The sequence below is a fragment of the Medicago sativa genome, chromosome 5 (genome assembly GCF_051527215.1).
Source record: "Medicago sativa cultivar Bolivia chromosome 5, Bolivia_mono, whole genome shotgun sequence".
NCBI lineage: Eukaryota > Viridiplantae > Streptophyta > Magnoliopsida > Fabales > Fabaceae > Medicago > Medicago sativa.
Window position 1 is genome coordinate 11,337,068 of NC_140753.1, and position 25,664 is coordinate 11,362,731.

General features: G+C 33.1%; 5 protein-coding genes across 5 annotated transcripts; 2 read left to right on the forward strand and 3 right to left on the reverse strand.

Moving 5' to 3' along the window:
• Window positions 1–529: 529 nt before the first annotated feature.
• LOC146919994 (laccase-11-like) lies at window positions 530–3,896 on the forward strand. The gene is made up of 6 exons (XM_085713381.1): window positions 530–707; window positions 1,234–1,385; window positions 1,495–1,739; window positions 2,007–2,135; window positions 2,367–3,293; window positions 3,551–3,896. The coding sequence occupies exons 1-6, from the start codon at window positions 591–593 to the stop codon at window positions 3,679–3,681; spliced, it is 1,701 nt and encodes a 566-aa protein (XP_085569507.1). The 5' UTR covers window positions 530–590; the 3' UTR covers window positions 3,682–3,896.
• A 584-nt stretch (window positions 3,897–4,480) lies between these two features.
• On the reverse strand, window positions 4,481–5,391 carry LOC146919995 (uncharacterized). Its single transcript, XM_085713397.1, has 3 exons — window positions 5,269–5,391; window positions 4,840–5,190; window positions 4,481–4,747 (listed from the first exon to the last, which is right to left on the reverse strand). Exons 1-3 carry the CDS (start codon window positions 5,389–5,391, stop codon window positions 4,481–4,483), a joined length of 741 nt encoding a protein of 246 aa, XP_085569523.1.
• A 4,465-nt stretch (window positions 5,392–9,856) lies between these two features.
• Window positions 9,857–14,363, reverse strand: LOC146919996 (uncharacterized). The gene is made up of 6 exons (XM_085713394.1): window positions 14,149–14,363; window positions 13,122–14,038; window positions 11,802–13,022; window positions 11,483–11,701; window positions 10,525–11,385; window positions 9,857–10,434 (listed from the first exon to the last, which is right to left on the reverse strand). Exons 1-6 carry the CDS (start codon window positions 14,346–14,348, stop codon window positions 9,857–9,859), a joined length of 3,996 nt encoding a protein of 1,331 aa, XP_085569520.1. The 5' UTR covers window positions 14,349–14,363.
• Window positions 14,364–17,556: 3,193 nt separating this feature from the next.
• Window positions 17,557–21,387, reverse strand: LOC146919997 (uncharacterized). Its single transcript, XM_085713395.1, has 12 exons — window positions 21,000–21,387; window positions 20,503–20,678; window positions 19,972–20,239; window positions 19,779–19,866; window positions 19,551–19,675; window positions 19,349–19,439; window positions 19,107–19,248; window positions 18,852–19,009; window positions 18,642–18,765; window positions 18,395–18,565; window positions 18,198–18,296; window positions 17,557–18,092 (listed from the first exon to the last, which is right to left on the reverse strand). The coding sequence occupies exons 2-12, from the start codon at window positions 20,668–20,670 to the stop codon at window positions 17,826–17,828; spliced, it is 1,701 nt and encodes a 566-aa protein (XP_085569521.1). The 5' UTR covers window positions 20,671–20,678; window positions 21,000–21,387; the 3' UTR covers window positions 17,557–17,825.
• A 2,221-nt stretch (window positions 21,388–23,608) lies between these two features.
• On the forward strand, window positions 23,609–25,080 carry LOC146919998 (putative F-box/FBD/LRR-repeat protein At1g78760). The gene is made up of 2 exons (XM_085710694.1): window positions 23,609–24,517; window positions 24,632–25,080. Exons 1-2 carry the CDS (start codon window positions 23,615–23,617, stop codon window positions 24,938–24,940), a joined length of 1,212 nt encoding a protein of 403 aa, XP_085566820.1. The 5' UTR covers window positions 23,609–23,614; the 3' UTR covers window positions 24,941–25,080.
• Window positions 25,081–25,664: the final 584 nt, after the last annotated feature.

The following is a 25,664-nucleotide window of genomic DNA, read 5'->3' on the forward strand; positions in this document are numbered from 1 at the left end:
TTAAGATGAAGGACTAAAATGAATTCTCTTTTTTGATAAAGGACTAAAATGGATTTATCTACACAAATACATGGCATTGGTAATTATGTAGTATCAATTAAGATTAAGATCAATTTTCCAATGCATTATGCAAATGATTCCGTTAGCGGCACACACAATATCTCCAATACAACAACATTTTACCATTAACTAGACATTGCTTCACCTTAAAGAAAGAAAAATGTTAACCTAATGTATAAGGTTTGTTTGGTCACATCTACCCCTCACTTTCAATCCATATTTGAACATACCCCAAATTCACCAAAAAAAATACTGATTCCGTCACCTAGCAATCTCAGCCTCTAAGGCATTCCAATGGCTTTAAGTCCTTATCAACATATCGCTTCAAAGCCTTGATGTTGCATAACGCTTTCATCAACCTAATCAAGCTTCTGTTTTCTATAAGCTCTCTTATTAAAAAATTTGTTATTGTTCAACAACCTTTGTAGCAATATTGTATATAAATGCTACCATTTCAACTTTATTCTTCATCAAAGAGTTTCTCATATATCAACAATATTACAAAACAAAAGTTGTCTAAGAGGAGCATAATGGCTTATCATATGATGAGCTTCCGAAGTCACATATCTTTGTTAATAGTTCTTTTTGGTTTTCTTGGCTTAATCTCTTTTCCTGTTGAAGCAGCAATAAAGAAATACCAATTTGATGTGAGTTATATGCAAATAGTATAATATATATAAGTATGGTCAAAATCATAATTAGCATGCTACTATTTTTTTTATTTATCAAACACTCCTTTACTAAAACGTGACATAATTTCCCATGTTTTTTTATCATTATTTTTTATACGATTTTGGGTTCGTTTGTTACATATTATAAAAAAAATGATTTCGATACATTTAATAATTTAGAGATTATTGACTTAAGAAAATAATTTAGAGATTATTGTGAAAAATCACTTTTTTCAAATCATAATGAAAAATCATTTTTTTATATATTTATTTTTAACTATTTTGAGTTTGTCACCATGATACAAATTCAATTTTTTTTCTTCGAGAAAATGATTTATTTTTCAAGAGAAACTACTCAAATCAATTTCATTTGTACCTATTTTTTCAGATTCTCATCTATTTGAAAAATTGTAACAAACAGTAAAGAAATTCCTAAAAGTGATTTATTTTAAAGAAGTTCAGACAGACATGTCATTAATATTTTTTGATGAAATTATTGCAGATTCAAATGAAGAATGTGAGTAGACTATGCCATGCAAAACCAATTGTAACAGTAAATGGGAGGTACCCAGGGCCAACAATTTATGCTACAGAAGGAGATAGAGTACAAATCAATGTCACCAACCATGTAAAATATAACATATCAATTCACTGGTAGGCCAATTTGTTCTTTTTTACCAAACATAAATTTGGTCACATGCAAATTAATGATGAGATTCTAACAAGAAAACATGGATTATTGTTTTTGTTATATAAATTATAGGCATGGACTTAAACAGTATCGCAATGGTTGGGCTGATGGACCAGCTTATATTACTCAATGTCCAATCCAAACTGGTGGAAGCTATACATATGACTTCAATGTCACAGGACAAAGAGGAACTTTGTGGTGGCATGCTCATATTCTTTGGTTAAGGGCTACTGTTTATGGTGCAATTGTTATCATGCCTAAACCAGGAACCCCTTTTCCTTTTCCACAACCTGCTAGAGAATTTGAACTTGTGCTAGGTCAGTTCTATTTCTTCAATAATTCATTATATTTGCAACTAAAAAAGTGCGGCTGCGATTTAAGTTGCTACATTAAGATTTACGATCTCCATGACCATGATTGAGGTTGTATTGTATCGGCTGCATTTGATTGTGATTCATCGTAATATAAAATATCGCAATGCAATTATAATCGTGATTTAAAACTTTTATTTAGGCCTTCTAATTTAGTTTATTTGAAAAGACTATAATCATTGAAAAACAAATTCAAATTTTATTGTGTAACAGGAGAATGGTGGCACAAAGATGTGGAAGAGATAGTAAACCAAGGGAACCAAATGGGGTTGCCACCAAATATGTCGGATGCACATACAATCAATGGGAAGCCAGGACCACTCTTTCCTTGTTCCGAGAAACGTAAGAACAATAACCCAAGTTTGTACTACCTCCGTCATTTTTTATAAGCGACCTTTTGTGAGTGCAAAAGAACGCTTATAACGAGGGACATAGATATGAATTATGTAAATTAACACTTGTGAGATTTACCTTATCTCGTTCAACTAATTATGGTCCAAACAAAACTAAGTTAATTAAGCTAGAACATTTTCCTAAATTTCCCTCATTAAAATTTGTAATTTGTTTTTGAAGATACATATGCAATGGAGGTTGAGAAAGGCAAGACATATCTGCTAAGAATCATCAATGCTGCTCTTAATGATGAACTTTTCTTTTCCCTTGCTGGTCACAACATGACAGTAGTTGAAGTTGATGCAGTTTACACAAAACCATTCACAACACAATCCATTCTAATTGGTCCTGGTCAAACCACAAATGTTCTAGTCAAAGCAAACAAAATTCCAAGCAGATACTTTGTTGCTACAAGAACTTTCATGGATGCACCACTCTCGGTTGATAACAAAACTGCTACAGCTATATTCCAATACAAAGGAATTCCAAACACTATCATCCCTTCATTTCCTACAACACTTCCTAATGCAAATGACACAAACTTTGCTTTGAATTATAGCAAAAAAATAAGAAGCTTAAACTCTGCTAAATACCCTGCTAATGTTCCTCTCAAAGTTGATAGAAACCTTTTCTACACTATTGGTTTAGGCATGAATTCTTGTCCTACATGCATCAATGGAACACGTTTAGTTGCATCACTTAACAATGTAACTTTTGTGATGCCGAAAACCGCGCTTCTTCAAGCTCATCACTTTGATATCAAGGGTGTTTTTAGAACTGATTTTCCTGATAAGCCTTTGGCTCCTTTTAACTATACTGGCGCACCGTTGACCGCCAATCTCGGTACTAAGACGGGCACAAGAGTTAGCAAGATCGCCTTTAATTCTACGGTTGAGCTGGTTTTGCAAGATACTAATCTTCTCACAGTTGAATCACATCCATTTCATCTTCATGGTTATAACTTTTTTGTTGTTGGAACTGGAATTGGCAATTTTGATCCTGCTAAAGACCCTGCTAAATATAATTTGGTTGATCCTATGGAGAGGAACACTGTTGGGGTCCCTACCGGTGGTTGGACCGCAATTCGATTCACGGCTAATAATCCAGGTATACCTTGTCAACAACTGCATTAAAAAGGTTGAATTATAGAAAAAATTTAGAGATGAAAAAAAAAATTGGTATCCAATTTAGAAGATTTTCATTTTTTACGTCTCTAATTTTCTTCGGTAATTCAACATTTTTTACTATATATCTTTTTTATTTTTGTTTCTAAAGGAATTCAAACTCTGTCCTTACATTGTCCTGTCAAATTCTTACCATATGATATTGGCATGCATGTTGTTTTTGCATGTATGATTATATAGGTGTATGGTTCATGCATTGTCATTTAGAGTTGCACACTGGTTGGGGATTGAAAACGGCTTTCGTTGTGGAAGATGGGCCAGGAAAAGATCAATCTGTTCTACCACCACCAAAGGACCTTCCAAAATGCTAGGCAAGTTTAACCAAAATGAAATTGCTAGGCATGGAAGAAATTGTCTCATAGTTCAGATTGTATGGAACAGCATATTCAATATGTAATAATTAACTTTTATTGTCTGCTACTATTTCCTGCAAAAATTGCAGTTATTCTTTAATTTCAAGATTGAATGTGAGAAACAATGCAAGCAAAAGATTTGCACAATGTATAAAATTGTTGATTGATTGTTATATTTATCTTTCTGGGATTTTTTTTTTATAAGCAACGCACATTTTATTAAAGTGAATACAAAGAATATTCAAACTCACTTCAAATTACATTCGAAACCAAGTCTAGCAACATTTTATGACACAAACAAACAATTGTTTAATATTGCTTTTGACAGTGTAAGAACTTACTTACACTCTAAGCAAGAGACAAAAGAAGGAAAGATTGAACTTGAAAGATGATTAATTGAAATTGTAACTTTTATTCAATTTATTGTTGTTAAAACTAGTTGTACATACAATACAATGGTATTTATATACTTACAACTAGTAAGAAAAACCCGTGCTAACGCACGGGTGCAGTTAAAATTTTACCATATATAGACAGTGGGCAGAATAAGCAGTGGTCAGCCTGGGAAACTTACAATAAACATATGTATCATAAACATATTAGCCAACACAGTAAGACGAATAACATATAACATAATTAGTGGGAAAAAATAAAAATTAATATAGAGTTTATAATAATTATTAAAAATGTTGAAAGAAAAGCTTGAAAATGTAAATTACATTTTCTATAATACTACAAATTGTATTAATAGCTAAATTTAATAACGTCTAGACACTTTGCAAACAAAGATAATGTTTTTAGCCATGATTGAGTCGCATGTAAACTGTAGTACGGTATCTGGATAAATGCGATTTGTCAAGCAAAATGGTCTCCATCCTCTTCCTAAGATCACAATTGTTGCATTACTTTCAGCAGCCTCTTCAAATATCAGTTTGCATACAGTGACAGTGTTTGATGTGCCACACAACCGTAGGTACTCATGGTTTTTTAATTTAAGAAAATTACCAAGATCTGGTGGTAGGATCTGAAATTGAAATAAAAAAAAAAGTATAAGTAATTTTATATCAGTGTGATTAGATTTGGCTTTAAAATTATATTGAAAGAGAGTGTATTTACCAATTTTGTACGAATTGGTTGTTTATTCGGCATGTCGACATAAAATGTAACATCTTTAAGTCTTGAAGTAGTCAATCTATGATAGCGCGGATATTCATTTGTTGGTGTAGATCCGGTGAAAATTTGGAATTGGAATATACTATTTCCTAAATATGTGTAAGACATAAGTGGGTTTGATGTAATATTATAAAAATTTCTGAATTGATGCCATCCTTCTCTAAGCATTGACATGAGTATACATTTGTTAAATTCAACTTGATGATGATTCCCATAGCCATCCATTAAGGTCCAATATTCTTGAAGTTCATCATAAAGTTCAGCAATAATGAGTGGATCTAATTCGCAAATTATCTGTGTTAAAAAGAAAACAATGTTATTACATGAAGAAAAAAAAGTATAATAAAATGATGCAGTCAAAAGGAGTAATACCTCTGTGCACACTGCAATGAAAAATGGTCTATTAGACTCAGATGTCATCAATGGGGCTATGCTGCAATTTACCGATCGTTGATTGGCTGGAATTTCACTTATTGATGAAGAACTGGACTCCATCCTTAATGAAAAAGTGTGTATGCTTTATGAGAGAAGTCTTATATATAGTGCTATTTGCATGTACTATGTTATTATTCCTTAACGTATATATAGTTTTATAATAATTTGTTAGTATTTGACATTTGATGTAAAGTGTTGTTTGGATGCAACTTGTCGTGTTATGTTTGATTGGCAAAGAATAAATTCCTATTAGCTTTAAGTAAGAGGTTGGGAAGTGAAATGGTCAGTGTGTGGACCTTTATCGATCATTAAATTAATAGCATCCATGATGATAAAATTATGTTCGCTCGATCTTATGTTCAAATGTTGTAGTTAACAATAAGGGCAAATTTTATGATATATATAGAACAAAAGACAATTAAGTAGAGTTTATAATATACTCCATCCGTCCCGGAATATATGAGCCAGTTTGGTTATTCACACAGATTAAGAAAAATGTATAAATAAAGGGGAAAGTGAAATATATTGAATTGGGAATGATAAAAGTAGTATTAATTAGAGTTATATTGTATTGGGAATGATGAAAGTTGTATTGAAAATTGAAATGACTTAATTATTTTAGGACACCTTTTTTTAGTAAATGGGTCAGATATTCCAGGACGGGGGGAGTATATGAATATAGAAAACGTATAAGTGGTACACTGGATTGTCTAATCACCTCACGCATGCTACCAAAAGCAAAGTATTCAATCAAAAAAAGAATCTCATATATGGATGATGTAGCACGGCAGCAGAGGCTTGGTTTTAAGCATGGTGTATCACATAAAAGCATGCAATGGTACTGATCGATATATCCCATCGTGTTTCTTGGTTTACTGGCAGATGAATTAATTAGACCACATTATCCTATATTGTGTTGTATTGGTATAGACTATTTTGTTTTGTTGTAGGTAGAGTAGATGCTTTAATAATACTCTATCCGTCCCGGAATATTTGACTCATTTACTAAAAAAAATGTCACAAGATAACTGACATATTTCAATTTTCAATACAACTTTCATCATTCTCAATACAATATAACTCTAATTAATACTACTTTCATCATTAAGCACACAATATATTCCAATTTCCCCTCTATTTATACATTTTGCTTAATCTGTGTGAAAAAGCAAATTGTGCCAGATATTCTGGGACGGAGAGAGTAATTTGAAAAAATATTTTGTTGTTGGTAGAGTTATATGAAGAAATATTATCGGGTTGTTACAAAACAAAGAGTATGCATTTAAGTTGTTAGTATTTTTTCTTTTGAGCAAATTTTGCATTAAACATTTATTGTGGTCAAAATGAAAGTTTACATTAAACATGATGTTAAATAATCATAATCATGGGACTTAATGCAGTTTTGGTGTCTATTACTTGTGATACTTTATAATTATGTGTTGCATACTTTAATGAATAGATATAGTTTAAATAATTTTATTTGAAAATAGGATGAAAAAAATTATATATTACACAACATTGAAGTAATAGTAGAAGGTTAATATAATAATAGGTTAACAATTACAACATGATAGGTTACATTAAACAGAGGATAACAAAAAAAAAAAAATAAACAGAGGAAATTAAACAGAGGATAACAAAAAAACAATTAAACAGAGGAAATCGAAGCATAAGTGAATGGTGCTTCAAGATATACATGACATATAGAGAAATTAATGGCAGATAATTTAAAGCGGTAAGTGTATGAAGCCTTGAAATTGTTGTCCTTGCAGAATTGGTTCCACTTGGTGCCTATAATGACGGTAGATTGTTGACCGTTGCGCAAATAGACCTCAAGTTGTAGTTCCTTTCCATTGTCACCACAGATAGTCAAAGTATCAATATTCTGGTTCTTAAGAAACATACCAAAAGCCTTTGGTAGAGTCTGCATTTTTAAGCAATTAGTTAATATAATGTGTGAATATATTGAAGTAATAAAACAAATTATTAGAAAGCAAAGTTCAAAACTAACTAATATTGGGCTGGTCAAGTCTTTGTCCCATAATGTAATATCAAAGAACATGGTATGCATTGGGTAGAGACTCCGGCTATGGAAACATGGTAAATCAATATATCGATTAACTTCCCTACACATAATAACACCGAAAACATTACTCCCATAGTATCCAAACACAACTTCTACATCGTCTGGAAAATCATTGAATTGTTTGATATCATTCCAGCCATCAGATAAATTGGGATTATTCAGACTCATGTTAAACTTGAGTTTGTACACCACACCACTTTCATGACAGATATCCCAAGAATCTTTCAAATCTTGTTTATATTGGTGAACAAATGCAGGATCGACCTCTGCATGTCCCTGAAATATATGTTTGACAAATTATTGATGAATTTAATATAAGAATGTTATGAGAAACATAAAACATGTGTTTTAGTTAAATATAAAACAAATGTTTAAGAATTAAATAATGAGAATTATAAAAACTGAAACCTGAAATGCCAAGCGAATGGCAGAGAAATGATGAATTGGATCCTTTTGCAACAATTTGTTGATGGCAGCCATAGTAAGAAAAAGAGTTGAATAGTTGAGAAGTTGTATGTAAGAATTATCAGTCTATTTTGTAAGAGTATATATATAACCTATGAAATCAGGTATAGTGATGTTGAATGTGAATATTGTAATGAATCGGATATGTTAATGGATACTGACCCGAAATGTTGGGCTTAATAATAAGTTGGGCCTGTTATGTGATAAGATGGGTTCGTTGGTAACAAACCCCCAAAAAAACTGTTTTACCAATAAAAATTCAAGAGGCAATAAAAAAAGAAGTTAACGAATTAAGAGAATGGGAATTTTAAAAAATAGATAGGTATATCAATGTGGTAATTTTAGTATTAAACATAAGATATTTAGGGGAGTTATATGATCGAATAAAAAAATATTAAAAGAAAATAAAAAAACATTGGAATTAAAACTGAAAAAATACGAAAAATGTCTTACATGCTTACATATAACGTGTAGGAATTATGCAAAGTTGCAGCTATCTAATCTATATCAGGAATCTTTACTATATGCATTGAAAGGTGAGCTTTTATTGAGATTCTACACATAATTGTTATCTAGTGTTTGGAATTGGATTCTGAAAGATGATTGCTGTACAAATTTTAACTTATAGCGCACACATAGTCATGGTGAAATAATGTGCATGTGTTGTTTTATTGTGAGATCCAATTATTTTATATTTTTGAAGAAGTTATAGCCAATAATTGGTGAGGCTGTCATAGTTGTGTGTGGAGACATGAATTTTGGCAAATAATGTTTACAAATGTAGTAAAAAAAAAAAGGACCGAACTAATTTTAAATGAATTACATGGTACTTATGTTGATAATTAAAAAGAATGAGGTCTTCATCGAGGTATATTTCCTAGCTTACAAATCTTTTCCCTGTATAGTTAGTTCATATATTGAAACTAAATATATGATATTATTCTCTATGATTAGAGCTAACATCTTCATATAATTCGTAGTACATAAAGTAAGAGTTGTAACCTTGGTTTAATCTTAAATTGTAATAACATGAATCGTTAAATATTGATTATTTTGTTTGAGAGTAATACCATAGATCCAGAGTATGCAAATTATCTTACAAGCTTGTACCCAGCTGGATGTGAAGAACAATCTGGTCAGTTGAATCCAGATGGTACAGTGATCAATACCAATCTTGTTGAGCAAAGTTAGAAGATGAAATGGAAGGTAACAATTAAGGCAACAAAGAGTGGTCAAGAATATATTGATAAACTTGTGTGGAGTAAAGTGTTGTCAGTATTTATAATTCTAATTGATATTTTGTTATATGTTTCTTTATTTGTTGAATTGTATGGATATTTATAATTATTATAATTTTCATTTACAATTCACAATGAATAGTTCCAACAGTTATTTGTTATATGAAGTAGGTGATCTTATTTAAGCCATTTAGCAGTACCATTTATAACAACTACCAACTATTTGAGATAAGTAGCAATAGTTATGACGATCGTAATCTTGGCAACATTGGTATTTTCTACCATCTAACCTTCATTTGCATAGTTATATTTCTGAAATTCCAGGTAATTTCATCAACTGAAATTAGTTTTATATCTTTATCTTTGTTAGGAATGCTATGATGATAAGTGTAATATGATTTAACTTAATGGTTGTTAATATGAATATAATCTGATATTTGTGAACCTAAATCGTGATGTTGATAGTGAAAGATAATAAGCATGACCTTAATAACATTACAGAACATGATAGTATTCAGTACTTGAAATATATTATGATAAACATTCTAAAAGTAGACAGTTTGAACAAATGCAGTCAAAAGGGAACTTGTTATATCTGAAATAGGAATCCAGCAAAGTGGGCTATCAGTAACAGAGAAACTACTTCAACCTGCATGGTCAAAGTTTGTATAATGTAAGTATTTAAAAGTGATATAAGAATGATGTAAAAGCAGTAAGTTTACAGATAACTTACTTGTTAAACATTTTGGAATACTTCTTTATAGACAACATTTGTTGTTGTGTGCTTTGGTAGTTGTTTTTCATCATGAATCAAAATTTTTATTCCTTTTTTGCTTGTCACTCTAGAGATTGCTACATAAATTTGACCATGGCTGAAAACATCTTTAGGTAGATATAGGCCAACCCAATCCAGAGACTGACCTTGTGATTTGTTGATGGTCATTGCGTAAGAAACAACAATTGGAAATTGTCGTCTACATAACTTGAATGGCCATGGCGACTGTGAAGGTGACATATCCATACGTGGGATATATGTAATATTTCCATGATGCTTGCCACCCATAATTTTAGCTTCCAACACATGGTTTGCCATCTTTGTTACAATTAACCTGGTTCCGTTGCAAAGACCCTCAGACTGATCTATATTTCTCAACAGCATAATTGGAGAACCTACCTTCAATTTTATTTGATGATTTGGAAGTCCTGAAGTACGTAAAGTACTAAGGAACTCTGGTGTCAATACATCCACTATGTTATTATCATGAATCTCGGATCTATCTATTGTGTTTGCACTCAAATATATTCTTTCTTCACCTGCATATTAGTAAATTGAGTTGTGTGTTAACCTTTGTTCTGACATAAAACAATGAGTGTACTATAATGCAGGACTGTATATAATGATACCTGGCATTAGTTCAAGTACATAGTCATTTATCTGATCAACCACTTCAATAGTTGATGCTAAAATTGCTCTGCTCTTAAGGTAATCATATGACTTGTAATTATCCAAGAAATTGGGATAGGTACTTTGTATAATGGCCAGAATTGGATCTTCAAATTCAGTTATCAACATTTCTGGTGGAATGTCAATCTCAGCATATCCATCATTTGGCTCATTAATTTTCCCCTCTCCCACATTCAACAGCCAGTCTGAGAATTGAGATATCTCTTCATTTTCCTCTAAATTTGCACCAGGCTTTAATCTCATATTTTTTGTTAAGGTCAAAACTTCACAAAAATCCCATATGTATGAAGCACTGATTGAGGCATGGACAATATCAGAACGATTACCTCTTGGAATGACAGGTAGTATTTGTCTAAAATCGCCACCAAATATAATAACCTTGCCACCAAATATAGTATCACACTTGTTATCGGCATCGCCCATAATATCTTTAAGTGTCCTGTCCAAACACTCAAAAGTGTATCTATGCGCCATTGGTGCTTCATCCCATATGATCAACTTAGTTTGTCTAAGAAGTTCTGCCATATCACTGTTATGATCAATTTTGCATGTGGAATTGTCTAAAGTTGGAACAGGGATTCTAAACTTAGAGTGTGCAGTCCTGCCTCCTGGCAACAACAGAGATGCTATTCCACTTGTAGCCACAGTTAACACAATTTCATGTTTAGACCGTAATGCACTTGCTAGAGTCCGCCACATAAAAGTTTTCCCTGTCCCACCATATCCATGCAAGAAGAATACTCCTCCTTTCTGATTTTCAACAGCTAACATGATTTTGTCATATATAGTTCTCTGTTCATCTGATTAAAAACATCAAAGTTAGGGTCAGCATGGTATAACCGAATTATAAGTGTTATAAAAAAAAGTATATAAAATATAGTATCAATATACAACTACCTGTAAGTGAGTTAAACAGTTCTAGATGTTCAGCTTTAAGTGACTCAATATTATAATTGCGCTCATCATAGATGAGTCTGTTACCCAATTGTTCAAGTACATAACCTTGTGGGTAAGGTAATGATGGAAAATCCTTCAAAGTTCTCCTACTTGCTTGCAATAACTTCTCAATCTCCAACAATGTTAAGTTGTGGAGTTGTTCTTCACTGAGTAGGAGTTCTGAGAAAGTCATGAAATGTATAGATATTAATCAAATAATATAGTGATATACATTGAATTGGCAAAGCACAAGCATTGAAAAAAAAAGTAGTTAAGATACCTTGATTGTTGGCCAATATACGTTGTTCACGTAAAATACCATCTGACAACCAATGAACAGTTTTATTCCATACATGTTGTGGCCTGTTCAAAGTTCCGGCTAACAACATTACAACAAACAGTCTCCTTAAAAAATAACCAGAACCCCATTGGTAAGCTTCTCTGATGGCACCGATAAATTCTTTATCATCGTTCAGAAATCCCATTGCAAAACATGCATCCCTAAAACTGTCATACTGAACATCACCGACTTTGCGTATTTCTTCGTACGTTCTTGGCCCTTTAACAACAGTTAACATTAACCGTAAGTGGAACAACTCTCCAGTTGTAGGTGGCACCCATATTAGTCTACCAATTGTGAAACCCCTCTTTCTTGGAGTCCAAGTCCTAGTCTTTTTGTTATAAACAAACTTGGTAACAAATTGACCATATGTTAGTTCTTTTGCTTGAGCATAATCTTGATTGGCCTGTAACCAAGCAGTGAACATGGACTCAGTGACACTTGCTTTCTCAAGAACATTTTCCATGGTAGAATGATCAGTAAAATAAATAGTTTTCTCTCCAAATAAATGGAAAAACATGCGCTCAACAGCTGGTTTCCTGCCATGGATAGAAAATCCAAATATTCTCCAACAGGCTTCAGATGGAGATATATATCGGCAATCTAAATATTGTTTGATTTCATCCACTGGTTGTTGAGCTGCTCTTGAATTTTGTTCAGAAGGGACTATTCTTGCTGTTATCCGATCGTAACCTTTGTGGATATACTTGAATAAATATTTAATTGAAGAACTTTGGTTACACCATTCCATGTTGATGTGAGCTTGATATTTCAACAACAAACTTTTATTGTATGGTACAACATGTCTATTGTCCAACACTATTCCATTTTTCACAACAGTATGAGTATTAGAACTTCTTTTGTACACTGGATAACCATCTTGATCAACAATTGTTTGTTCAATATACTTTTTGGGGAAGAATTTTGAACATTTATTATTTCTCATGCAGGGTGATGATAATCTTGCCAGCCCACATGGACCATGCATCATGTGACATTTGACTAAGTTGTACAACTCATTCTGTTTTTTGGGATCAGGTATTTCAGCACTTATAATACTGTCAATATCCTCTGGTTTTGGATATTTGCTTGATGGATGTAAGAAAATAAGAATGTGTGCATGTGGTAGGCCTCTTTTCTGGAATTCAATGGTATACATATCTGCAAATAACACATAGAACAGGATAATGTCAACACTAATGAACCGTAATTATACATGTAATTTAATAGGATTTGATGTTGTAACAATGACAAACTTACATGCCAAGACCTTTCCTAGGACGTGTCTTTTAGTGAGGTCTTTGATCAACTCATCAAACTTGATTTTAAATACTCTTGAAATGAGATCAGGCCGATCTTGTGGCTGCAGGTTGTACTTTCCTAATTCTCTTGTTATTTCTGGCCAGTTTGGATTACATGTAAATGTAATGAAAATATCTGGAAAACCAACAACACTGGATATTGCCATACCATCAAAATACAGTTGATCCATGTATCTTTTACTTCCTACAAAAGTTGAAGGCAGCACAACTCTTTTACCTTGTATTGTTTTTTGACCTTGCTTATCATTACCAATTGCCTCATTAAGTTGTCTGTATTTACCAACTCTTAATTTGGACTGGTTTTTCCGTAGCCAATTCAGCCTTTCGGCTTCCATCATTGCATATCCATCAACCAGGAATTGTTGAAACAGTCTTCTGGAACATAGCAACGTCATTGCCTCATATTTTCTTGACATAATTCTAAAGGAGAGCCAACATTTAATTGTCAATCTATTCCTGCTTGTAACAACTGTGTCATTTTTGAACTTGAGCAAAATCCCAGGACGATATCCATCTTCTCCATATGGAAATAATAATGGATATTGAAAACCAAGATAACTGGCATGGAATTCGTCGATTCGTTGAAGATTTCCAGTTTGACCTTCCAAGATAATATCCCTACGACTTGCTGAGTCAATGTCTCCCAGAATAAGTGCAGCAACTTCAGAAACCGTAGGTTTGTTATATATCCTGCCATCTGTTTTCCTTTCAGAAATAAGTTTTAACTTGACATCTTGAACTGGACCTTGCTTGAATGTATCTCTTGCCATTCGGAAGGCTTTGGCATGAACATTGTTATTATCAAGCATGATCTGTAGAGCTTTGACAATTTTGGGATCAATGTCCTTATTGTTGCTGAATGGAAGTAGAAAAAATGAATTAGTGAAGTATAAGGACGAATTGATATATTAGTAAAAAATGAACGAATGTACAAATTATGTTAGCTAAATGAGAGTTATCTTTACCTGAAAGTGCCAATGCGATTTGAAATCTCATTATCTGTGTCATAGATATAAAGTTGAGCGAATTTCGGACGTTGTCCTTGTAATGGTAACATGCTACCAATTCTATGACATGTTTGGCCTTGCATTCTTAGGTTAGGTGGACCTCTTCCTTTGTTTGTAGTAGTATCCATGTTCATACCTGGTGAAGTGAACGAAAACATAGCATTGTATGTCCTTGCATTAGCTTGATAATTCTTACTTAAAGTGGAACGATTTTGAAAAAGTAAATTCTGCAAAATCTGTGGAGGCTGCTCTAACAGAGGAAGTTGAACTTTCCCACCACCACAGCATAGCTGAAACTTAGGTTTAGAAGTATTTTTAGATTTCTGTTTCCTTTCTTGATACCACATTAAAGCTCCACATTGTTGACACTCCCAAACAGGGTCTCCATTATCACCATACACTGCATTGGATATCCAAAATTGCATAAGAAAGAGAGGTAAGGTAAAATGTAATACCTATAGAGAGGAATAATTCAATAACATCATGAAAAATACCATTCAAAAGTTGATCTTCTAAATTATCATCTTCTTCTTCATCACTGGTACTAAGAGGTTCACTATCGTCAGATTTGTCAGAATCTGAGTCAGATGAATCATCTGTGTTGCTGTCATTACTTTGAGTTGTTTGTGGAAAACTTGTTGACATGTTATCAAAATATTCAGCATCAGTTGATATAGGTTTGGCATTGTTGTGTCCATGATGCAGTGATGCATTACTTGGTTTAGTATGAAAGGGGATTTGGGAATCATGGATAAAAGTTGCTGATGGGCTATGATTTGGCTGTGTAGACTGAGATGTTGAAATAGGGGTTGAGCTTGAACCTTGGAGTCTATCTAGCAAGCCTGATAATATACTGTTAACTGGCTTTGAAGTTGAAACAAAAGAAGATGTCTGACTCCTTTTCTTGTTGTTCAACAAATTCTCTGGATTTGCAGCAGGAATAAGATTTCGCTTCGTTCCAACTTGTGGAGATTGTGGTTGATTTTGCTGGGGTTGCAGGGTTTCAGAAAACTTGTGCATTAAATTGGTGGTAGGTAAAGATCTATGTGCAGCCACATTAGGAATCAGTAAAGAAGCTGAGAACTCTGAAGCTTGTGTATTTGAAGTTGAAACAAAAGAAGATGTCTGACTCTTTTTCTTGGTGTTTCTACTGTTGTTTGGATTTTCAGCAGGAATAAAAGTTCGCTTTGTTCCAACTTGTGGACAATGTGTTTGACATTGATGAGGTTCCAGAGTATCAGAAAATTTATGCAGCAAATTTGTGGCAGGTAAAGAAGACTTTACATCCACATTAGGACTTAGTAAAGAAGCGGATAAATCTGAAGGTTGTGTATTTGTAACAGAGTTTGATTGAGGAATTGATTGAATTGTAGCTTTGATGGTGCGTTTACTTTTAATATAGCCAGAATGGTCATGCAACCATCTTGTTGATGTTGTCCCAACATGTGATGTATTTGGAGTAGTAGAATTGTAAGATACATGAGATGGAGACGAAATCTGAGGGAGAATATTATTGTTGGCAATATCAGTAAGAGGTGTTGCCGTTTGTACTTGATCAGCATTGGGCTTACATGGGAGACGCTGAGTTGGTGTGCATGAATTGGTAGGTTTACTGGTTCCACAGACTTGGGGAGATACAATGAGTTTATGTGATGGAATATCATTTTTATTTTGCTTGGTTATAACAGAAGAGACATTCTGATTATTAGAATGGTTATATACATTATGTTTAGAAGATTGCAATTTGTTGAGGCTTGAATTGGTAATATCAGAAAGAGGTTTGACTTTGAGAACTTCGTTGGGGACATTTTTCTTAGTTTTCAAAGTCTGAATTCTTTTTTTCCTAGCCTTAGATCCTTGAACATCAACTTGCAGTTGTTTTTTATCCATCAATCTGAATGAATTAGATAATAAAATATCTCTCAAATATAATGTAGATAGTTAAAGTAGGAAATGCATAGATGGATTAAAAGTTGTTATCTCAACTGTAGATTGAATAGTTTGTAGCATTCTCTATTGGATTGATATTAATTTTCGAAAAGAACAGTAGGAGAAACAGATGAAAATTGCACAATACCTGAATGTTTTAGTAGCAGTGATGAATATCCAGTTGAAACAATGCGTGTGAATGACCAATAGGAAAAAGGTTGTGCTCTTGTGGTAGATATATTCTTAGTTAAGACGAGAGTGTTATGGGCTCAATACATCCATAATTGCAAATATATCAAAATAGAATACGTTTGAAAAAGGTGAAGATTAAATAGTAATATATTTGAATTAGAAATGTAAGGAATCCTTTATCATCCAAACACATAGTTAACAAAAAGGTAAATAGGAGTTCATTAGTTCATAACGTAGTTGTGTTGAGAAGTGAAATTTTGATGGAAACACGTGATGTAAACAGTGTGTTTGGATGCAACAATAAGGATGTGATCTGTCTGAATTGGTAGGTTTAGTAGCTATTCTTTAGTTGTTTGTGTAAGTGATGAAGTGGTATCACATTTAATGCTGTGCAGGTAAAGCGGAAGAGTTGTTTAGCAAATGTCTTGTCCTTATATTTTGTTTATTAATATATAATGAAGTAACCTGTGGATTAATAATGGTTGTACAGCTAGGAAAAGTAGTGGTTATTAGACCCTTGTAATACAACTATCATTTAGAAGGAAAAGTACATTAAGAAATCATCCATAAAATAGACGCATGAAAATGCAAGAGCTATTTGATGTTCATAATTTAGGTCCAAAGTGTTGTATCATGGAGATGGTCATAGGAGTAGTAATGTGTGCAACATAACTTTTTTAAGTAGTTGTCGGATTATGAAGATAATATATAGAACATAAATCCATCCAATATATTATATAATTGTATTTGTAAGTAGAAGTTTGTATAGTGCAGAAGTTGCGTATAGACAATAAAAGTGGAGCAAACATTTGATTTAATATAAGTGGGAATTGGATAAGATAGGAATAACAGTATATTATATTGATTAAATTCTTATGAATAAAACCCATAATCCGAATATGTGAAGTGATATAAGCAGGAAGTTGGTATAGGGCATAAGTTGGGTATAGAACATAAAGGTAGTTGAATACTCTTCAAACCACATAAGTGGGATGTCAGATAAAATAGGCATCTAAAGTTGATATAATATATTGAATTATGGGTGTTAAAAATGATGTGTAAGCATGAAGTTGTTGCTATAGTATTATAAACAATACAAACTAAGTTGACAAATGAGTCGTAACTTGTTTGTATATAATCTTTTTTTATGCAAATGATGGGCTTACATGGTAATCAGCCCTGGGTTATAGCAATTCCTTATATGAAGTAACAACTATGATGAATGTAGACATTAGGAGGTCATACTTATATAATGCATAATTATATAATGCATATTAATAACATGATAATAAAATGAAACTTGAGTCATTGACAATAAGGAGAAGTCTGATAACCACAATATAATTGTGGTGAACATGTAGTGAACAACAACAAAGTGACTTAGTACATAATATTGTAAGATAATTAGCAAAATGATCATATAGGAATAGTGCTTGTCATCAATATGAAACATATCAACATCACTTCTCTATAATGATATCCAAAAAAAGTGGGACTTCACATGGGACCTTGTCTCATTTTTTCTCTTGTTTGATCAGCTTCACTCTTTTGGATGATGAATGTTTTGCAGGGGTATCATCGGCATGAGTTTTTGGCATGGAAGGGACATCAATAGAAATGATCTTATCAGTGGTAGACTCAGCCAAAGTCTTTAAAACAGTTGGTGTGAGCTGGCTCAGTGTTTCCAAATTGCTGCACATCTCTACATTCTTCATTTTACTCAGAGGTGTAGTCTGAGTCATTCCTTCTGGATCATATTCAGACGAAGCAGACAAGTCATGCTGTTATGAAGAATGAAGTATAAGTACAGGTTAGTTGTTTGAATTTGTGTCTGCATAAGGATGATATATTTGTTCATTGTATGAAGGGGGTTGATATAGACTTACAGTTGTAACTGTAACATCATTAGTGGGAATATCAGATTCGCCAGGTGCATCATCGACCATGGCATCTGTCCCAACGTGGATAGGGGGTGGTGCAGGTTGCTGAAATAGCATTATAGATATTGACATTAGTTAGTGATACATCATAACCTAATATATTGTAAACCAAATTAGTACTATTATGAAGATTGTGAGTTTGCCTGAAAACGGGGGAACTTGGATTTAACTTGATCAACAAAAGCTGAACCCTCCTTAAGGCAAACAACAGAGCAGGTCTTCCACTTTGGTTGCCATTTGACTTTAGCAACGATATTTGTATGAGCCATGCCATCCAACATCATTGGGTATTCCAAACGGTTGGTTATGCCAGCCTGTTAGTTAAACCAACGTGGTGAGGCTAATATAATCTAAAACATTTTCATTACCCTTAAAAAGTATATTATGGACCTGAATCATATTTGTGCGAAGCTGAGCGGCAGGAAGCCCTTGCAATAACTGCGTGACTTCTCGATCCCAAAGAACAAATGTAGTCTTTGCATCTTCGTACGAAACCTCAACTTCAAGTTTGTACCTGAAACATATGAATATATAGGTTAGAAACAAACATAAATGTCTAAATTTCCTCTGAGGTATGATAATTTGACTCCAGTAATATACCTCACTATCTCAGTTTCAGTGTTGTGGCCATCTTCACAACAATACGGAGGCTTGTCACCTTTAGCAATTTTGGGACATTTATGACATGCAAAATAATACCATCCATGCTTAGTTGCATTGACCTTGACAATTGTTGCAACAGTAAGGCAATAGGTAATCTGAAAAAATGTGATAGTTGATTAGGAGACTTAAAATTACAATGAAATGTCTATGGACAGTGGTAATTGAACAGTGTTATGATCATGATTAGGTTACCTGATCAAGCTGGATGACATGAGATAGTGGCAGAATTGTTGTATTAGACAGTAAATGTTCCTCAGAACTCAATTGAGAGCTAGAGTAAGACTGTGTGCACATAATTTGGCTCTGAGACATAGTCTGATCATCTTTAGGCAAACTATTGAAAATAGGAGGTTAACTTTATGTTAGTAAGTTACCACAATGGTTATAGACTGTCAAAATGTAAAACCCAGTTTGTGCAATAATGGGTGACTAACCTCTCCTTGAACCTGTTGATCTCAGGGATGTCATCATTGATAAACAATCTAGTGAAAGAGTAAGTGTTCGAAACACTTAGTGGGTATTTCCCTGAGTTAATCATAAGGGAGAAAAAAACACATGAATGACCTATGAATAATAACATAATAATAGAAAAACTGTTGTCTATAAAAAAAACAAAATGTGGTAAACTATCTAAACCTTCCGCCTTGATTTTGCAATACTTCAGCAGAACAATGACTGGACCAACGTCTTTCCTATCACTATTATATTTAATAAACTTCGCAGCATACTCCTCCCACAGTGTACAGTGCAGAACAATATCACTAAGAATCATAACATGTAATAAGTAAAGATGGATACAAAACCAAAATAAATAAAATAGAAGTTAAAAAGTAATGCAATATAAATACTAAATTGCAACTAAACCTTAAATCTTTCATAGTGAAATTGACTTGAAGCTTTTTCCCTTCATTTAGTTGACAGTAACCCATGTCCTGGACAACTCCAATAACATCTAAATAACAAAAAGAACAAAAGAAAAAGAACAAAAGTTAACTTTTCAAAACGCAAAACATGTAAAAAAATCAGAGAAGAAAATAACTTTTGTGAGGGAACTTACTAACTAATAAGTCAGGGCGCCATTTGCCGGAAACAATTTCAGCAAAAGGCTTATACTTGATGTGCGTAGTAGGGATATCATTGAGGTTGACATCTTCAGCAGTTGTTCCACCAGTCCATTTTAACATGAACTTATGATCAGAAGCCTTAAACAGCAAATTATTGTTCACCACTTGGAAGTTACTTAAGGTATATGTGGAGTTTTCCTCAAGTATTTTGTCAAAAGCAGACTTGTATCCAGAAGCCATGATAACTTGAATATCATTACCCTAACATGGTATGAAAATATTAAATTCAAACAGGAAATACATCAACAATGAATTCATAAACAACAGTTATACCAAACAGCTTTGGCCAAAAAAAAGTAGTGTATTAAAATAACTTGAATATGATTTTAATAAAACCCTACAAAAAGTCAAAATATAATAAGTAAAGTAAAAAATCTTAAGGCATAAAATGAAAAAACCAATAAGTTGTTTCGAAAATAGATAAAAAGTTAATAATAAAGTCAAAAAAATGTTATATCCGTTACCTTAGCATCAACAATCAGCATTTCCAAATGTTCTTTCCCATCCTTCACCACTGTCCATTTATCTTTGACTCGTACTGACAGTTTCCACATATCTTTTTGATCTGTGATAGCATCAATGAACTGTACAGGTCTTTCATAGTTCATAACTTGAGTACCGGGTATTTCCATCTTCAGAACTTCATAAAATAAAAGAAAAAATCATGAAAAAGGGTTTATGAATCTCAGTAGTTATTGAGATCTTAAAAGAGCATGGAAAAACAGATCTGAAAAAGATTTTACGGCAGAGGAAATGCAAGCATATTTTAAGATGGATACAACATGATAAAACACATGTCAATACCATGTAACGTGTATAAACACCAACTGAAAGAACAAATGCAAGCACATAAATGGATATACTTTTTAGACTGGTAAAACAAATTAGTTCATGATGTTTACCAGTAATTGATAGAGGGAGGGAATGAGAAAGATGTGAAAATCAGAAGCAGTTCTCTTACCAGTGTTTGAGAGAGGGAACGAATGGTTGCAAAATCTGAAGAGTATATTATTATGTTAGTAATAAATAAATGATATAGTACTTGGCATGTCTTAATAGTGTAAGTTGATTTGACTGGGCTGAGACAAGTTGATATCATTTTCCCACCAAAAAGTAGTCACTGAAGTTCAGTTGGTGTAACCGGTTCAAGTTACATGTATAAGTGTTAATTTTGAAACATGTACTAACCTATTCAGTTACATTAGACAATTGGGGTAAAATCATAATAATTAGTCAGAAAAAGTGAAATTTAGACAACTTTTACCCATTAATCAATGAGGTGGCGAAAGAAGGGATTGGGGCAGAAGTGGGTTTTCCACAGCATATTCCTTTCTTATATTAAAGGAGATACAAATAAAACACTCAATGCAATGAGTTTCTTCCCTCTAAAAAAGATAATCTTTAAATTTCTCGTAAAAAATATTTAAAACTTATTCAATTAGGAGTATTAGAAATAGAAACACTCATTCTTTAACACCCATTCTCTTTTTTTAAAAGAATCGTGTCATTCTAAGTATTTCATCTCTATAGAATCGCGTCATTCTCAACTTTTGTGTCTTCAATATTTCTAGTCGTCTTTCCAATTTAACTATACAAAATGGCTATGGTTGGACTTCGACCAAATTGGAGCTATCCACTCCAAATCGTTGTAATTTTGTTTATTCCGGTATTCTTCTTCAGAAACTTTGTGGGGGCAAGACCAATCTTTGTTCTATCAAACATGCAAATGTTGACATAGTTTTGAGATCAGAATGCGGGGATACTCCTTTGATTCTCCTCAACTGTTTATTTGAGCTTACTAATATCAAAATGATGACGGTTTCTCCAAATACTCTTAGGTGAAGAAGTAAGTGTCTGAAGTTCAAACCCCGACATATACTATGCAATGTACCAACTGAGTTAAGTTCAGACAGTGCTCTTTACTATTATTGGGATGTTAAACATTTTTGCAAGCAGGGGTGAAATAAATGAAAAATGCAATAAAAGAAACTATTTTCTTGTTTGGAACCACGACCACATTTGGCCTAAACTCACGTCCACCAATAAGCTGCATATTGTGGCTTCTGAATTTTCACGTTCAAAGTGTCTCGGGAAGCGAAAATGAAGTGGCAAACGTGCATAGATGCTATGTTGCAAACTATTTTTAACTTCTTTGAAGGTTCTTTCTAACATATGCGGATTTGAGAAAAATCTGACTATCTTGTACTCGTCTATTTTACATTTTCCTAACTTTCATTTGTTTGAGGGGAATTCGGCTAACACTAAATTTGATTGTATGTCGTTCTCGACTAACATCTTATTTATTTGGTTTAAATGCACTTTTAATCTCCTATTTTTTTCTCAAAAAAAAAAAATGAAGTTTTGATCCTCCATTTCGAAAATCAAATTTTGGTCTCCTAATCAGTGGCGGAGCCCTTCATGGGATGGGGTGGGCCACAACCCACCCAAAAAAAATTAAAAAATTAATAATTATAGGTTTAATTTGCAAGATTTTAAACAATTTTGTGACATTTTTTTATTTTCGACAAATCCAAATCTCCGTAAATGGTGTATTGGTCCACATAAAAAAAATCATAGGTCCATTTTGTGAGATTTTTCAACAGTTTTAGATTTCAGCAATTCTAAAAGTGGTTTACGTGATTTTTGTCATGTCTATGCTTGACTGGTTAGCGGAGGTTTACAGACCTTTTAATTTGTGGGGGGTTTCATACCTCCCTTATATTGTTTGTCAACTGAAAATTGTTCCAATTAACATTTGTATTTTAAATAAAAAAAAATTCATAATTTAGCGGCCCACCCAAACATTTTTTTCTGACTCCGCCATGCTCCTAATATTAATTACTTTATTCTAAATTTTCCACCGAATACCTTATTTTGGAGTTATTTATGTTGATTTGGCTTTTTCATGGACAATGTGGTAGTGTTTATGTGACCACTCTTAATATACATGTCATTAATAATTATTTTTTTATTCGATAACTGCTATTATAAAAATATTTTAATTATTGAAATAATTTGCATATTAAATAAAAATAAAAATTATAAAATTATATATTAGGTATAACGATTAAACAAGAGTTTAATTTATATGCAATGTCCGTGTAAAGTTGTTTTACACATCCATTTAAATGACAATACTCGATGGATGGATGATGTGTTTTGTTAAATAAATAAATCCTTGCATGTGTAAAATAAGTTGGCATACAAACTACCTTTCATTAAATATGGATGTTGACAATCAAGGTGATCTTCATTGCATTTTTTTAGCACGGCAAGTTTTATTTCTCAAAACCTAAAAGGCTAAAACATAAACCCTAACAAACGTGCATTCAACATAAATCCCCAGCGTAAGTTTCCATACATATTCATTCCACACAACTCGAAGGTATTTTTTATTTCTCAGATTAATTTTCCTTTTTACTTTCCCCTAATCAATCGACAAATCACTTTCCACGTTTTCACCATTGCTTTTCAGTTGCTTTGATCTGTTCAAAAACTTGCCGTACAATTGATCAATTCCTAATTCTATTGCAAAAAATAATTCCATTTTTTTTCTATGATTAGGTACTTGTCAGAATGGCAAAGAAGAAGAAAGTAAAACTCAGCGAGAGTCGAAGTAAAGACATGTTCAGCGACCTACCCGAATGCATTATCCTTCACATTCTTTCCTTTTTGAACGCCAAACATGCCGTTCAAACTTGTGTTCTGTCTACAAGGTGGAAGAATATCTGGAAACTTCTTCCCGTCCTTAGATTCAATTCTTTAGATTTTCGACTTTACAAGAATTTCACCAAATTCTTGTCTAAGGTTTTATCTCTTCGTGATTCCTCTATCAAACTGCAGGCTCTTGAATTTAAGCGCGATGGTGGTCGCTTAGAGCCTCACTTACTCAAAAGGATTGTGAATTATGCTATTTCACACAATGTCCAACTATTAGGACTTTGTTTCTATACTGTACTTGCACACATTCCACCTAGGATGTTTTCATGTCCGTCTTTAACACATCTTAAGCTTTGTACTTACCCTAATGGAGGTCATCAAACATTGTTTCCAAAATCTTTCAATTTGCCGTCATTAACTAGCTTGCAACTACAGAATTGTGGATTTTGCGTTGGTGATAATCATCGTGCCGAGCCATTTTCAACTTTTAACAAGTTGAATAATTTGCTCCTTTCCAATTGTTCCTTGAGTGGTGAAGGAACCCTTTGCATATCAAGTGCGACGCTTGTTAATTTTACTATGTATAATCGTTTTCACAGATTTTCGTCAATTGTGCTATGTACTCCAAGTCTTTGTATGTTTGCTTTTACTACCGGTACTCCTCAGAAACTCTCCGGGAGTGATGTTTCTTCTCTTAAACATTTAGATATTGATGTTCAAGTAATTCCACATCAAAAGGAGCCTCCTTTGTTTCTATTAAGCTGGTTGCTAGAGTTTCCTAATATAAAATCATTGACAGTCTCTCCAAGAACTCTTCAGGTAATTACCATGTTTTGAGGCTATTTTTACTTTCTTCTTAAGATGCCTTTTTATTTATTTATTTCTGAAATTTATCAAAAATTAATTGACTTGCAACCCTCTTAATTTGCTTAGGTTCTCGACTTAATTCCTAATCTGTCGAAGATTAATTTCCCTTCATTGGGTAACTTGAAGTCTTTGAGAGTGAAAGTAGCGAAAGTAGAACCATTTTCGCACGCAGTTCTCATGAAACTTTTCAAGTCAGAGAAAGAAGTTACTGAGTTACGAAGAGCATTTAAAGAAGGATTGGAATCATCTAAAGGATCAGAACCATCTGCACCCATACCTGATGGAATAGTGGACTTCTTGCTTCAAAATTCACCCTCGGCGAAATTCGACTACATATATTGCTCTAGGAAACCTCATAGAGAAATGCATCTATAATTGGTTTCTGTTTTTGTTTCCTTCTCTGTTTACCAATTGTCTCTTTGGTTAGAACTAATTATTAGTGGATAAATTACCAAGGATGGAGAAGCTCTGCTGTTCCAGCTTGACATTAATTATTTTGAAAAATTCATGCTGTTAGAAATGTCAAATACTATGTGCATATGTTAAAAATAATGATGTATGATTGCTTGACTTTCATAATTTCATTGAGATCAAAACCTTGCTACCTAAAGTTTAGGGATAAAAAAACAGGTGAGATGTTGTGCCACCCAAAGGATGAACCTGTAGTTTGAATATCAATTTAGTTGTCTACTAGTTCCCCCATTTGTCAAAGTTTATGGCTTGTGCTTGTGACCTCTTGGTGAGAACAATTTGGATACTTCTTACTCCCTCCGCTCATAATTACAATTTTATTTTGAGATTTTTTTATTTATCCCTAAGTATACCCAATTTAAATTTCTAGATACATATGCTGTTATTTTATTTTCCAAATAAACGTCCTCGTGAACATAGCTCAGTTGGTATAGATGCATAATATATACAAGGTCTGGGGTTCAAACCCCGACCACCACCAACATTTTTTTTCTTCCAAATAAACAACTAATTAATATCATAAAGCATTTTGAAATATGAGAACTAAAGGTTAGCTACATACATATACAAAATGGTATTTTAGGTACATCAAAACATAAAATAAACAAATTAAATACACTATATACTT